We start from the raw sequence: 15942 nt of genomic DNA, 5'->3' as shown, positions 1-15942 counted from the left end.
AATGGGCGAAGAGGTATTTATTTATTCAGATTTCGGAAAGCTTATTTACTTTACTTTACTTCCTTTACTTTATGGTCCCCTGATCAGCTTCCCAAGGCGACTAGAGACCTCTACTTTTTTTAAATGAAACTCATAACGCTAGCTTTATATTAAAGCTCATAGAGGACGCCACCTAAAAAATTCTCAACAAAGAAATTGAGTTCTTGAGAAAATATTTTTATTTTCCCCTTCATTTCGTGATCGTGTGCAATCGTGTGTGATACTGTGATTTTAGCACTCCAATATATAAACGCCAATATTTCTTAAATATTGTCACATTGTGTAGTTGTGTTTCATCATATCTTCAAAGTGAAATTATTGAATATTTTTAATATTCCAAATCTAATTGATTTGTACAAAAAAATATAATAATTTATTGACAAAAACAAACGATATTATACTCGAAAAAAGAAAAGCCTTGTAAAACAAAAATGGTTGACGCAAAAGTTAACATGTCTCTCGGTAAGTTGCCAGAGTACAATGTGTTATTGAAAATAATAATACAACATTGGAATATAATTTTAAAAAATAATATATATATAAATATATAAATATTATCGCGATTTAGTATTGATATAAAATTGGTAAAATGAAAATTGACATTTGCGTACGGCTGGATATTAAAATTAATTTTCCATTGAATAATAAACCACCATGATTAATTAATTTGCATTGATTTGATCATCATGCAAATAATTAATATACATAAATTAATTTAACAAGATAATATATAATAAAAAAAAAAAATCGAGTTTAATCGTGCTGCGTGTGTTGGATGCCATGCCCCAGATCAACACAAAATGGCCGACGCACTACACTAATAAAACGTTATTTATTTTAAGCAAAAAAAAAAAAAACATATCCAACAACCAAACAAAGCATATAATACCTTTTTTTAGTGGATATAAAAATCGATAATAAAAAAAAAAAAAATTACAAATGGTGGTAATGAAGTCATACATGCTCGGCGTCATTGGAGCATTTTTATTACGTTTTATTACGTTTTATTTTTCATCAAAGAGAAAGTACAAAAAAAATCGATAAATAGAACATGGGTAATTTTCGAGTAAATGTTTGTAATGATCGACATTTATTAACTGTGTAATTTAACTATTATTAATGGGTTTTTTTTTTTTTTTTTTGAAATGATTTGGTTTATTGGTATAGTATTTATTAATGCTACAAAAATAAATTTGACAATTCAAGATGTCTATTTATTTACGAAAAACAAGAGATATAAATATATACCTAAAAAAGCCAAATCGATGACCTAAAAAGGAATTGTTAACAACAACATGAACCCATTGAGTTACATCATTAAACCCATTGACAAATATTTAAATAAAAAAACACATTTTTATTATTTTCAATTATCAATATCATCAGTTGCAACTTGGATAAACACGTATTATTTTATTTCATTGATAATGAAAAAAATAAGATAAAACAAATAAACATACTCCAAAATATATATTTATTTTTCAAAAATATATACATAAAAGTATTGCAAATAAATAATATTATTTCCGACATTTGGAATAACAAAAAATAATATCAACATGACAAAATAAATAAATATCATATAAAAAAAATAAATTATAATAACAAACATGTATTGTTTAATATTTGTCTGTTTATTATATTTAATTAATTAAATATATTATTATAAAAAAATGGAATAAACATCAACAAGAAGACTAACTGAAAATGTCCAACGAATATTCCATTTTTTTTTTTATTTTTGAATTTTTTTTTTGTTTTGTTTATTATTTTATCACAAAAACTCTTGTGATTTTAATTTATATTTTAATTTAAAGTAATTTTTTTTTTCTTTACCAAATCAAAGCTATAAAAAGTTTATGTTTTTATTTTATTCTTTACGTTATCATGTTTCTAAAAAGAAAAGATTTAGATTAATTTATCAGGGTGATTTTTTGATTACAATAATAATTGTGATGTTAAAAAATATCACAGATAATAAACATGAAATAAAGAAGACTGAAATAGGACGAAGAATACATATATCAATATAAAAAAAATGACCCAATTATTTAATAATAATAATTAATGTTTAATACAATTGCTGTTGAAGCCGTACGCTCGTAATATATATATTTGAAAAACAAAAAAAAATATCCAAGTTTTTATTCCTTTTAAGATGAAATCATAAAGCTGGGACGAAAGGATAAAAAAAAGAGACCAGCAACAACAAAATCAGGATCAGCTGGTGGCAAAGGTGGAGTTCCTAAAAGAAATAATGCTGCATCAGTTAAAGGCAATCGTCAGCCAGGAAATCGTCAACCACGTAATACTATTAATAATAGTAACAATAAATTACGTCAACAACGTAATATTGTAAGAGGACGTTCAGCAAATATTAAAAATGGAAGAATAATAAAACAACAAGGAAATGTTTTAAAAAAAAGTCAAGCATGGCGTTTACAACGTCATCAGAGCAATAACAATGGCTTTGTTAATAAAAATTTGAGACAACAAAATGTTGGTGTTGTTGGTGGCTTAAAACGTTCACAAAGTAAAACAAATTTAAAAAAATCAACATCACAAAATCAACTTAATCAAGTTAATAATAAAAAAAAAACAACTAATTTTACTTCACGTCGTCCATCACGTGTTACTAATCCAGCTGTTAATGGTAAAACTGGATTAACACGTTCAAAAAGTCGTACAAATATAACAACATCAACATTAAAACGTGTTTTAACAACAAAAGGACTTAAACGTACAAGTAGTCTTCCAAATTTACGTGATCCATTGTCTGTTCATAATCGTCTTGGTTATCAGAGTCCACAACAAGTTGCATATAGAAATCGTGTTAAACGAGCAAAACAATTGTTGTTACAAAGACAAAGCCAGAGACAAGCTCCATCTGACTTTTTGGTAAGCATTTTATAATGTTTTTAATTTTTTGTTTTTTTTTTTTAATGTAAAATTATATTGTAATTATTTTTTTTCTTTTACTTATATTAAAATAGAAACCACGTCAATCAAAAGTACCACGTGCTGCTGTTCAACAACGTGGTTTAAATCGTCAACAAGCACTCACATCACCAAGATCACCAAGATCATCATCATCATCAACATCGTCATTTAACAATACTGGAGGATTACGATCTGATCAAATTATTCGTGCTCAAAGACGTGCACAATACAACCAAAAACTCATGAGGATGAAGTATGACAACTAGTCTTAATAAAAATTATTCATCATAATCATTTAAATAAATTTATATAGTCTTTTTTTTATTTTTTAATGACTATCTAAAATTGATTGTTTTATTAATTTTGATTAAATTACAGTGCTGCAAGAATGAATCCAAATTCAAATGTCAACTTTATGTGTACACTTGGTGATGCATACAGTCCAGGTTCTCGTCAACGTTCAACAAGTCAAAATAGAAATGGCAATGCTCGTCAACAACGAGGAAGATCACCATTCCGTCCAAATCAACAATCTCATAATTCAGTTAGTATTTATTTTTTGTTTAATAATACTCATCTTCTTGTAAATAAATAATTTATATTATTAATTTTTTTTATTTATCAACAGCGACAAATGTCAAGAGCACCATTCCAAAATCGTCCACGATCACGTTCAAGATCACGTTCACGTTCACGCTCAAGAAATGTTCCAGTTGCTCCAGTTGGTGCTAATGTTGATGATCGTACATTCTCAGATGTCATGTATAGTGTATCAAATAATCTTGGCATCACTGGTAGAACCCTCAATGACAGATTCAGTTATTGAAACAGTGCAACAATATATATTAATAAAATTTAAATTAAAAAAATATATTACAACTGTGGTTTAAAAAAATAAAATAATAATTATATTTAAAATTAATTCGAGTCGTAAAATTTAATCGTAAAAAAAAAAAAAAAAAAAATCATGTATAGATTATGTTTTTAAATATGTTTATTATTTAAAAAAAGAAAAAAAAAATAACAATAAATTATTAATAATAATTAAAGTTTGTAAATCATTTGTGAATTTGAAAAGGTTTTGATTTTTCAATATTTTGTATATTTTTTTTTCTCTTGTGGTATTATAAATTGAAAAAAAAATAATAATAATTTCAATTAAAATACGTAATATCAAAACAATTAGTATTGAATAATTATCGTATTCATAATTTTTTTTTCATTAAAAATAAATAATACAAATAGTATCAATTATATAAAATTTATTGTTTCATTATTATTACTATTATTATTTAATAATAAATATAACTTGAACTAGATTAAAGTAAATTGACAGTGAAAAATAAATATAAATAAATAAACTGATTTGAATATTTCTCATTTATTATAATTTATAATCAATACCTAATTTGTTTTTTTTTTTTATTATTTAAATAATATATAAAAAATTATTAATGCGTCATTAAAATATTATCTAAACGAACTTGTGGACTGTACATGCATCAAGTGAATGATGCTGAGTAATTTTTATAATTAAAAATGCAACAAAATTGCATCGAATTAATTTTAATAAAGTTAAATAAATGATAGATAATTTATGCTACGATAGTGAATTGTTTTATATTGCTAAATATAAATTTATTTATTTTTATAATTGATTCTCAATGTAAATGTCAAAGTCCGTTTTCCGGTTGTTTAAAAATATTTTAAATGATTATTACTTTGTAATATTAACTGCAGAGTATGATTGAGATAAAATTATTATATTTTTTTTTTCATTTTATTTTAAATTAAAATATCATTGAATTGAGTGAACATAAAATAAAAGATGCTTGTTGTTAAAAATTTAACGTTTCTAGGAAATATTGCTCGACAAATACAATTAAAAAAGGTAATGTTTTATATTAATTTATGAAAGTATATAATTGTTGTAATAATATTAATAATAAATAATTTAATTTAGCTATTACAAATTAATAAATTTATACCACAACAAAAAAGATTATTAAATGTTCATGAACATGTTGCTTATAATTTATTGAGTTCTGCTGGTATTCCAACACCACCACACAAAGTTGCATTGGTACCAGATGATGCTGCTAAATATGCTGAGAGTCTTGATACAAGAGACATTGTTTTAAAGGCACAGGTAATTGTGTGACATTGAAAATAATTAAAGTTATCTAAAAAACAACTAAATAATTATAAATTTAAATAATTAAATTAGGTATTAACTGGTGGAAGAGGTGTTGGTAAATTTCAAGGAAGTGATATTGGTGGTGTTATTCTATGTGATACGTGAGTCTTTATAATATCTTGATAATTTAAACACAAATAAACAAGGAAAATAAGATTTAATTAAAATAATATTATTCAGACCAGAACAAGCTGTTGAAAATGCTCAAAAAATGATTGGTAAATTACTTGTGACAAAACAAACTGGACCAGAAGGAAAAATTTGCAATTCAGTTATGATAACAACTCGAATGTTTCCAAGAAAAGAATTTTATCTTGCTATTATGATTGAGCGTACATTCAATGTATTTATAAATAATATTTAATTATATAAATAAATTACAAACAGTATCCTTGTTGATATTTTAATTTTTTTTCATTTGGTCAGGGACCAGTTGTGATTGCATCAACAGAGGGTGGAGTCAACATAGAGGACACAGCTGCATCTCGACCAGATACAATATGTTATTTTCCAATTGATATTAACAATGGTATCACACAAGATGATGCTAAAAAAATTGCATCAACATATTGCTTGGATGAACGAGGTGAAGAAATAATATCAAAAATAATTATAAATCTTTATAAAGTATTTATTGATACTGATGCTTTGCTACTTGAAATAAATCCTCTTGTTGAAGATATTTGTGGAGATTGTAAATATTATTGCTAACTATTATTATTATCATTATTATCATCATAAATTTGTATAATTATAATTTTGCTTATATTTTAATTAGATTATGCATTGGATTGTAAATGTAATTTTGATGATAGTGCTGAATTTCGTCAACCAGATTTATTTAAAATGAAAGATTTTACACAAATGGATCAGAGTGAGGTACAAGCTGATAAATATAATTTAAATTACATTGCTCTTGATGGTAATATTGGCTGTATGGTTAATGGAGCTGGTTTGGCAATGGCAACAATGGATATTATAAAACTTTTTGGTGGTGAACCAGCTAATTTTCTTGATGTTGGTGGTGGTGCAACAGCTGATACTGTTAAAGAAGCATTTAAAATATTAACAGCTGATGCAAAAGTTGATACAATATTTGTCAATATTTTTGGTGGTATCATGAGGTGTGATGTTATTGCTGAAGGCATTATCAAAGCATCCAAAGAATTAGATTTAAAAATTCCAGTTGTTGTTAGACTACAAGTATACATATTTTATTTTTTTAATTTGTTTTTACAATTATTTAAATTACAATATGATGATGAATTTTTTTTTAGGGAACTAATGTTGATCAAGCAAGAACATTAATACAAGATGCAAAATTAAAACTCATACCAATTGATGATATGAATGAGGCTGCTGATGCATCAGTTAAAGTTGCAATGATGATGCAGCTTGCTAAATCATTAAATCTTGATATGAATATAACTCCAAACGATAATAAAAATAATAACTCATGTGGATAATTTTTTGGGTTCAAAGTACTTTGATGAATAATATTTAAAAAAAAAAAATTATAATAAATATGTACGCAGTAGTGTCAATGAACACTTGTCACGTGTTCACTTAATTTTTTTTTTTTAATGAGACAAATTGTACACAAAAAAAAAAAAAAAAAAATGATGAAAATTTTTTAGAGAATTACTTTTTTTTTTTTTTTTTTAAATATACTTATTAACTTTTAATAAAAAAAAAAAAAAAACAATATTATTATTTCATATTGTTAAATCATTTTTTAAATAATTATTTGATTTTCTTTATATAAAAAATTGATGCTATTTATGGTATTGAGTAAGAAAAAAAAAAAGAAAATTTCAAGTATTTTTATGGAATTTGCGCTATTAACATACGCCATTTTTTTTGTGATTCGCTGACGTCATTAAAAAAAAAAAAAAAATCTTTCAACGGCGCAGCAGCGAATTTTTTTTTTTTTTTAAATTTATTTTATTTGTGTGTGTGGGTGTGATTTTAGTCGTAGAAGTGGGGCAAAGAGTGAAGTGGCTACCCGAGCACGAGTAGAACAAATTGACAATTCACAGTCCATTGCCACCCACCTGGTGCAGTAAGATGGCTACCATGTTGTCGAGGACGATATCAATTGCTGAAAATTTAGTGCGAATTAATGGCACCAAGGTATGTTTTATATTAAATAAATATCATTTAACATATTTAAAAAACAAATGAATTTATTAACTACTTGTACATTTATGATGAATATTATTAAAATTATTGATATTGTTGATGATAAATGGGCGAACTCCATGTTAGAAGATAAATTTTTTTAGTTCAAAGCTAAATTGAGCGCCAGGGTCAGTCGATTCGCAGCCAAGGATTTAGTGATATACAAAAAAATATATATATTGTAACAACTTTAACCCATTGTTGACCCAATTTAAACAATTATATTATTTCAATTGTTTTTTTTTTTTTTTCATTTCGTCATAGATAAATTATGTAACGTTATTATAAAAAATGGAAATATTTTTAAAGATAAACAGCAAGACTCCCTCTATTTTTTTTTATTTTCACATGAAGGTCATAAATACTAAATGACGTTTTTATATTATCAAGCTTGTTTTTACCAGCTTTTTTTTTATAAATTATTTTTCTTTTATTTTAGCAAGTAGTAAGACGTTCATGACATTGGAGTAACATTCTATTTTTAGATAAGAATTTTTTTACTGTGACATAATTTGAATGATTGGCAAATTGTCACAAGCATTTGTTTACATTATTTATTTTTTAATTTTTGACACAGATAAAATTGCATTTATAAATAACAATAATAATTGATTGTTGGTATATTTTTTATTTCAGATTCTTGGATGTACAAATGGAATAAAAAAACAACAACCAGTTAGAAATCTAAATGTACATGAACACATTAGTTACAGTCTTCTCAATGAAGCTGGTATTCCAACTCCAAAATTTGGTGTTGCTAAAACAGCAGATGAAGCTTCTAAATTTGCTGCTGATTTAAAAACAAAAGATATTGTTTTAAAAGCACAAGTACTTGCTGGTGGACGTGGTAAAGGACACTTTAAAGATAGCAGTGTTAGTGGTGTTAAAATGTGTGAAACGTAAGTACATTGTTGTTGATATAATAAATAAATATTTAATTAATTTAATTTATTTTTAAAGACCAGAAGAAGCTAAAGCACTTGCTGCCCAAATGTTGGGTAAATTATTGATTACAAAACAAACTGGTGAAGGTGGTAGAATATGTAATGCTGTTATGGTAGCACAAAGAATGTTTCCAAGAAAAGAATATTATCTTGCTGTCATGATGGAACGTGCATTTGGTGTAAGTATAATAATTAAATATTAATTAATGATCTATATAAATATAATTATTATATATTTAATAAAATTATAGGGTCCAGTTATAATTGCATCAAGTCAAGGTGGTGTTAATATTGAAGAAGTAGCTGCTACAAATCCTGATGCAATTATGTATGAGCCAATTGACATTAACAAAGGTATAACAAAGGAACAAGCTGAAAAAATTGCTGAAAAACTTGGTCTTGGAAATGTCAAAGATTATATTGCTGGAATTATATTAAATTTATATGCAATGTTTTTAAAAAAAGATGCACTTCTTCTTGAAGTTAATCCATTGGCTGAAGATATTCAAGGAAATTATTTTGCACTTGATTGTAAATGTAGATTTGATGATAATGCTGAATTTAGACAAAAAGATTTGTTTGATTTACGTGATTGGACACAAGAAGATCCAAAAGAAGTTGAAGCAGCAAAATATGATTTAAATTACATTGCTCTTGATGGTAATATTGGATGTATGGTTAATGGAGCTGGTTTGGCTATGGCAACAATGGATATCATTAAGCTTCATGGTGGTGAACCAGCTAATTTCTTGGATGTTGGTGGTGGTGCTACTGCTAATGCTGTTAAACAGGCTTTTAAAATTATTACATCTGATCCACGTGTAAGTAATTATAATAATTAAAATTGCTATTTAAATATTTTATAAATAAATAATTAAATAAATATTTTTATAATAGGTTCATGCACTTCTTGTTAATATCTTTGGTGGTATCATGAGATGTGATGTCATTGCAGAAGGTGTTATTGCTGCAACAAAAGAATTGGACTTGAAAATTCCAGTTGTTGTTCGACTTCAGGTAAATTATTTATTTATTATTAATTTTATATTTAATTAAATATATAATTTTTATGTTTTTTTTTTTAAATAGGGAACAAATGTTGATGAAGCCAAGGCACTTATTGCCAATGCCGGATTAAAAATAGTCCCAGTTGATGATCTTGATGAAGCTGCACGTGTTGCTGTTAAACTTTCAACAATTGTTAAACTTGCCCAATCAGCTAATTTAAGTGTCAACTTTGAAATTCCACCAATTTCATAAATTTAGATAAATTTATTTAATTCAACGATATCTTATTTTCTTCTCTAGAATTTTCGATAAAATAAAAAAAAAATTAATAATTAAAAAATACATTTAATGTCTAAATTTAAATTTAAATTTAAAAAAAAACCCGCACTTAACAACAAACGTTTGAAAGTGATAACTCTAAAGTTACTATACGTTTTTTTTTTTTTTTTTTTTTCTTATATAAAATTGGTATAATAATTAAATAACTATTTATTGGGGCAAATTCAGAGTAAATGTAGATTTCAATTATAATAATTGTGGAGAAAAATAAATAAGAAATAATCTCATTAAAAAAAAAAAACAAAACAGGCAAATTAGTTTTGAAAGATTAAAGCAAGTATAAATTTTTCTTTTTTTTTTATAACAATTTTTTTTGGATCGAATGATCTACGATTCAGTATTAAGTTTAAGTTTATGAATATAAAAATAAATGAGGAAAAATGTAAAACAAATTTTTTAAATAATATACTCAATTCAGCCGTTGCACATGAATGCGAAACTTAATCAAGATAAATTTATAATTATTTTATCTTGCTTGAGGCTTCGCATTCATCGTCCACGACAATAGCTGAATTTTTAAATATTTTTTTATATTTTTATCTCGCAAATCTCCATGAAAAAAAAAAAAGAAAAAAAATAAGCTGCAATCTTAATATTATATTTTAGCCTGTCTAATGTAAAAACAAATAATTGCATGTATTTTACATAAATTATTTTCCATGATAATTATTAATTGCTTTATTATTTTTATTTCCATCAATTGGTTTTTTTATTATTTATTTTTTTTTTTTACCTAACAATATTGTACACAAGATTGTTTATAAATTTTTCATGAGACCAGAGAAATATGACAATTGTTGGAGTTGAGTCAAATATATATATTATAGATTTTATTCAAAAAAATATATCTATAAATATTTATGCATGTCACAGTCTGTGAGTTGAATTGATTGTAATAAATTAATTGTCTGTTAATAATTGTTTCTAATTAAATTTAATATTCCCATTAATTTTTACCACGCAGCTAAACGTAAAAACTCAATACAATTTGGAGCAATAAAATTCGAAAAATAAATTAACTAGGAGCTAGAAAATTAATTTAGCTACTTAATTCAAGTTTTTTTTTTTTTTTCAAATTGATAAAAAAAAAATATTGATAAAAAAATGTATTCAACCCGTGACAGCAGCGTGCAGGCAAAGTGAACGCCTTCAGCTGTCGGCCTGTCGGTGCTTTATATTTAGGTATAAATAAAAAAAAAATATATACATTATAATATGGTTAGGTTTGTTTATAAAATATTATGATAAAAAATATAAACAAATTGATAAATATTAAAAATTACAATTTAATAATTAAAAATTATAAATAAAAACAATGAAACTGGTAAGAATAAAATACTTTGATGATGACAAATGTATTAAAAATACAATAATAAAATAACAACAAATTAATAAATTATTATTTACAGTATTGTTTATCAAGTGAACCAACAAAGCCATGTTTAGTATTGACATTCAAAGGCATCACCCTGATGCTAGACTGTGGATTAAATATGCAATCAATTTTAAATTTTATGCCAATGCCAGTAGTACCAAGTGCAAAATTTAATTCTCTTATGAATTGGCTACCAAGAGATAATCATCAAGATTTACAAATTGAGGGTGAATTAAAAGAATGTTGTGCACGTGTATTTGTTGATTCAACACCAGAATTTGCTCCACCACTTGAAAAAATTGTTGATTTTTCGGAAATTGATGCAATTCTCATATCAAATTATACATGTATGCTTGCATTACCATTTATAACTGAAGGAACTGGATTTAAAGGTATTGTATATGCAACAGAACCAACTTTACAAATTGGTAGATTTTTTATGGAAGAATTAGTAACATATATTGAACAAACACCACGTGCAACACTTGCAACACAATGGAAAGAAATGTTACATATATTACCATCACCATTGGCTGATTCATTAAAGCCAAAATCTTGGAAACATATTTATTCAATGGCTGCTGTTAATTCAACTCTTGCAAATATACAACTTGTTGGATATGATCAAAAATTAGATATTTATGGTGCATTAACAGTAACACCAATAAGTTCTGGTTATTGTTTAGGAAGTAGTAATTGGCTTATATCTTGTGATCATGAAAAAGTTGCATTTGTCAGTGGTTCATCAACACTAACAACACATCCAAGACCAATGGAACAAACAACATTAAAACATGCTGATGTTTTAATATTAACTGGTTTAACACAAACACCAACAGCAAATCCTGATACAATGCTTGGTGAATTGTGTATGAATGTTGGTAAGTTTATTAGCATTTAAATTAATTTATTAAAAATTAATATTTTATTTTTGCTTTTAATATAGCAATGACATTGAGAAGTGGTGGATGTGTTTTAATACCTTGTTATCCATCTGGTGTTGTTTATGATTTATTTGAGTGTTTATCAACTCATCTTGATAAATCCGGTTTTACTGGTGTACCATTATTTTTTTTATCACCAGTTGCTGAATCATCACTTGCATATTCAAATATTCTTGCTGAATGGCTATCAACAAATAAACAAAATAAAGTTTATTTACCAGAAGAACCATTTCCACATGCATTTTTAGTTAAAAATTCAAGATTAAAACATTTTACATCAGCTTGGGCTGATGGTTTTAGTAATGATTATCGTCAACCATGTGTTGTTTTTTGTGGTCATCCAAGTTTACGTTTTGGTGATGCTGTACATTTTGTACAATTATGGGGTAATAATCCACAACATACAATTATATTTACAGAACCAGATTTTCCATATTTAGATGCACTTGCACCATTTCAACCACTTGCTATGAAAGCTGTTCATTGTCCAATTGATACATCATTAAATTTTACACAAGCTAATAAATTAATAAGAGATTTAAAACCAGATAATCTTGTTGTACCAGAATGTTATACACAGCCACCTTATACAGCACCACATAGAGTTGATCTTGTTATTGATCCTGTTGGGGTAATTAATTTTTAAACAATATAATATATTCTTTATGTACATAAACATACTTATTAATTTATTTTTTTAAATAAAAAATTTTTAGGAAAAACCATTGATAACATTTAAACGTGGTGAAGTTATAAAATTACCATTAAAAAGAAAAAAAGGACGTGTTTTTATTGAACCAGAACTAGCTGGTAATATTATTCCAAGTGAAATTAGACCTGGTTTAAGTCTTGCATCTGTAACTGGTGAACTTGAAGTTAAAGACAATGTTTATACAATTAAATGTCTAGATGATAGACTTGGATTAAAAAGAAAAGCACTTGATTCAATGATATTAGATAATAATGATCTTGCTAATGGAAAAAAACATGAATATGGTCATATTGATCCACAAGAGCTTGTTATTAAATTAAGTCAAGAAGGAATATCTGGTGCAAAAGTACAACACACACCAACATCAACAAATATTATTTTTGTAAGAATCATAGCAATACAATTATCATATTACATAACAATTTAATTTATTATTAATTGTTTTTTTTTTTAAATTTAATTTAGGATGATGATACAATTATTCAACTTGGTGATAATTCAACTCACATTATTTGCAATCGTGATCAACATGTTCGTCGAAGATTAAGATCAATTATAATGCAGTGCCTTAAACGTTTTTAAAAAATAAATAAATAATAGTATTTAATTTATAAATAAATATAATTTTAAATAAATTATTTTTTCTTATACAATTTTATTTATTCTTACATTGATTACATATTTTTATACTTTTTTTACACACCAATATTTCGCTTTTTTTTTTTTTTATTTTTTTATCTCCAAGTATGTATTTATATGACTATTAAAATACTAATCAACAATTGATTAATTCTACATTAATAATTCCAATAAATACATAAATTATTATTATTTTCATTATAAATACTAAGTGATTGATGATAAAATTTCAATTGAACTAAATTTATCACAATAAATAGAAAAAAAAAAAAAAATAATAACTTGATAGTTATTTCAAAAAATAAAAATAATCAAAAAAAAAAAAAATTAAGTATAACATAAAAAAAAAAGTTTATAAAAAGAAAAAAATGAAAATAAATTAAATTGATTAGGAGAAATTTCTTTGACTAGGTCATATTACAAGAAAAAAAAAAAAAAATGACGTAGCTTAAAGAAATAATGATACTTTCATATTTAATTGGTATTTAAGTGTTCATGTGTGTGTATTGATTGATGAGTGTGCGATAATTATAACACTGTCAATTAATACTAATAATGAGTAATTTGATAATTAGATAATGCTGAACATGTGTTACATCTATTGAAAATTATTTATCGTTTGCTGCATCTTGTGTTTGGATTACCATCATTGTTTGATAATTTGAAGAAAAAAAAAATTATATAAATCAATGATGGCTCAATAATGTCACCAGTGTTTTTCCCTTGATGATTTTTTTTTTTTTTTAAATATTGATTTATCATTTTACATATACAATTGCATATAATGAGTAAGCCATTGTCTAAGATGATCAAACTTATTTCTCATCTCTTCCAATATATCATCAATATTATCAATGTCATTTCTTTTAATGACAATTTTATCAACGGGAGTATACTGCACACTGGATCTTTTATTGATACTCAAGGTGCAGCAATCCATTACCTACTTGGCAGTCGCCAAACCAATCGCAACACCTGCGACGAATGATCCTAAGAAAAAATGTACTTCATTTGGTCTAAATACATTTGAACCATTTATTCCATGATACCAACGACGTGCTTTTGATTCACCATTTTTTAATAATTTTTCAGCTTTGTCCAATTTCTTGTCTACGAATCTATCAACCTGTAAAAAATTATAAAAATTTTATCTTATTATATATTTTTTTTAATTAAAACAAACATTTTATATTAATTTGTTTATATTTTTCTTTTTTTTTTTTTTTTATTATTCAAAACATCACAATTTTATTTAAGCTAAATTTTTAATTTATATTTTAGGCAAGATAATTTATTATTTACGTATGCAAAAAAAAAGAGAAAAAAAATTAATAGCAATTATTTAAATTAATTTTATTTTTTTTTGTTTCATTCACATGGCAAGACCAAGTACAAAGCCACCAAGAAAACTTGTTGCAACACACGTGTTTTGACGACACCAAAATCTTACCTGAAAATAAAATAAATTATGATTTTTTTTTTTTTTAGTAAAAATAGAAAATTTATTTTATTTCAGATAGGATAATTATTTATTGCTAAAATATAACCTCAATTTATGTTTAAAATATAAATTACCTTGTCCATGAGATTTGGTCCTTCACCAGTGATTTTTTCTTCAACTTTGTCTGATAATTTTTCAGCATTTTTCTGTATTTTATCCCAATTAACTTTGATGTAACCTTGATTGGCAGCAATTTGAAGCATTATTATTCCACCACCAACTGAAAATGCAACGACTTTTCCAACTTTCATTGCCAAAAATCCAGTTACCCTGATATCATACAAAAAAAATCATCACCAATTTTATTATTTTGTCAATGACTCATTATTTATTTTTAATAATAAAATATATTTTAAAGATACATACCATCCTGATGTGGTGCCAATGAGAATTTGTTTTGTAGCTGATTTTTTGCTAACATCACCGAGAATTTTATCAAGGTAAGTTTTTGCCTCGCTTGTTATATCCAAATCCTGGATGTCTTTGTTTGAATTTTCTTTACTCTTCTTGGGTTGACTCATCTTGACTCTGTTTAACAATTAATTTAATTATTTTTTATTACTAAATTATAAGGATTATCAATTTATACTATCAAATAAATGGAGATTTTTAAAATCAATAATTAAATTAATAAGCTACCGTTTTATTAATTTTTTTACTCCAGAAATTGAGGGTTGTGGCAATTTTGGCATTGCCAGTATAAGTTTAATTAATTTTTTTTTTTTAATTATTGTAGAATGCAAGACCTCACCTAATTTGTTTGTTTTATTGTTTTTAAATTTTTTTAAATTGTTAAATCCAAGTTGGCTGGTCCAAGTTGTTCAAAGTTGTTACTTGTTCTGACTTGTTCTTGCTTGTTCTGTACTTTTTTTTTTTCTTGCACAGTTTCTTGACAGATCATAAAATCCAATAGACCAACTACGCCACTTTTTTCTATATTGCATCTTCTTTTTTCAGGGTTTATTTACATTGATACTATTTGGCTGCATTTGCATGAACTGCAAAAATTATAATCCACGACAATTCAAATTCATTTAAAAATAATAAAATAATACAAAAATAAATATAAATAATAATATGTTTAAATAATGATAAAAAAAAATAATATTAATAATCAATTGAA

The 15942-nt window shown here is 25.3% G+C and overlaps 3 protein-coding genes and 1 pseudogene across 5 annotated transcripts; 3 read left to right on the top strand and 1 right to left on the bottom strand.

Annotated features, from left to right (window-relative positions):
- The first annotated feature begins 217 nt into the window (after positions 1–217).
- On the top strand, positions 218–4648 carry LOC122855853 (uncharacterized protein DDB_G0287625-like). Its single transcript, XM_044157516.1, has 5 exons — positions 218–501; positions 2198–2937; positions 3033–3232; positions 3358–3523; positions 3608–4648. Exons 1-5 carry the CDS (start codon positions 471–473, stop codon positions 3803–3805), a joined length of 1335 nt encoding a protein of 444 aa, XP_044013451.1. The 5' UTR covers positions 218–470; the 3' UTR covers positions 3806–4648.
- Positions 4649–4763: 115 nt separating this feature from the next.
- Positions 4764–9889, top strand: LOC122856324 (annotated as a pseudogene).
- Positions 9890–10459: 570 nt separating this feature from the next.
- Positions 10460–13330, top strand: LOC122855557 (integrator complex subunit 9-like). Its single transcript, XM_044157031.1, has 5 exons — positions 10460–10972; positions 11058–11904; positions 11970–12598; positions 12684–13061; positions 13145–13330. The coding sequence occupies exons 1-5, from the start codon at positions 10964–10966 to the stop codon at positions 13259–13261; spliced, it is 1980 nt and encodes a 659-aa protein (XP_044012966.1). The 5' UTR covers positions 10460–10963; the 3' UTR covers positions 13262–13330.
- LOC122856138 (FUN14 domain-containing protein 1) lies at positions 13317–15761 on the bottom strand. Of its 3 annotated transcripts, none has more exons than XM_044157837.1 (4): positions 15459–15761; positions 15186–15347; positions 14894–15089; positions 13317–14444 (listed from the first exon to the last, which is right to left on the bottom strand). In XM_044157837.1, the coding sequence occupies exons 1-4, from the start codon at positions 15509–15511 to the stop codon at positions 14262–14264; spliced, it is 594 nt and encodes a 197-aa protein (XP_044013772.1). In that variant the 5' UTR covers positions 15512–15761; the 3' UTR covers positions 13317–14261. The 3 variants fall into 3 exon arrangements, with proteins under 3 accessions (XP_044013772.1, XP_044013778.1, XP_044013786.1); XM_044157843.1 differs by having other exon boundaries at positions 13718–14444; positions 15571–15758; XM_044157851.1 differs by lacking the exon at positions 13317–14444 and adding an exon at positions 14604–14768 and having other exon boundaries at positions 15459–15569.
- Positions 15762–15942: the final 181 nt, after the last annotated feature.

Source organism: Aphidius gifuensis, linkage group LG1, assembly GCF_014905175.1.
Source record: "Aphidius gifuensis isolate YNYX2018 linkage group LG1, ASM1490517v1, whole genome shotgun sequence".
NCBI lineage: Eukaryota > Metazoa > Arthropoda > Insecta > Hymenoptera > Braconidae > Aphidius > Aphidius gifuensis.
This window is presented reverse-complemented; position numbering and strand designations above follow the sequence as displayed.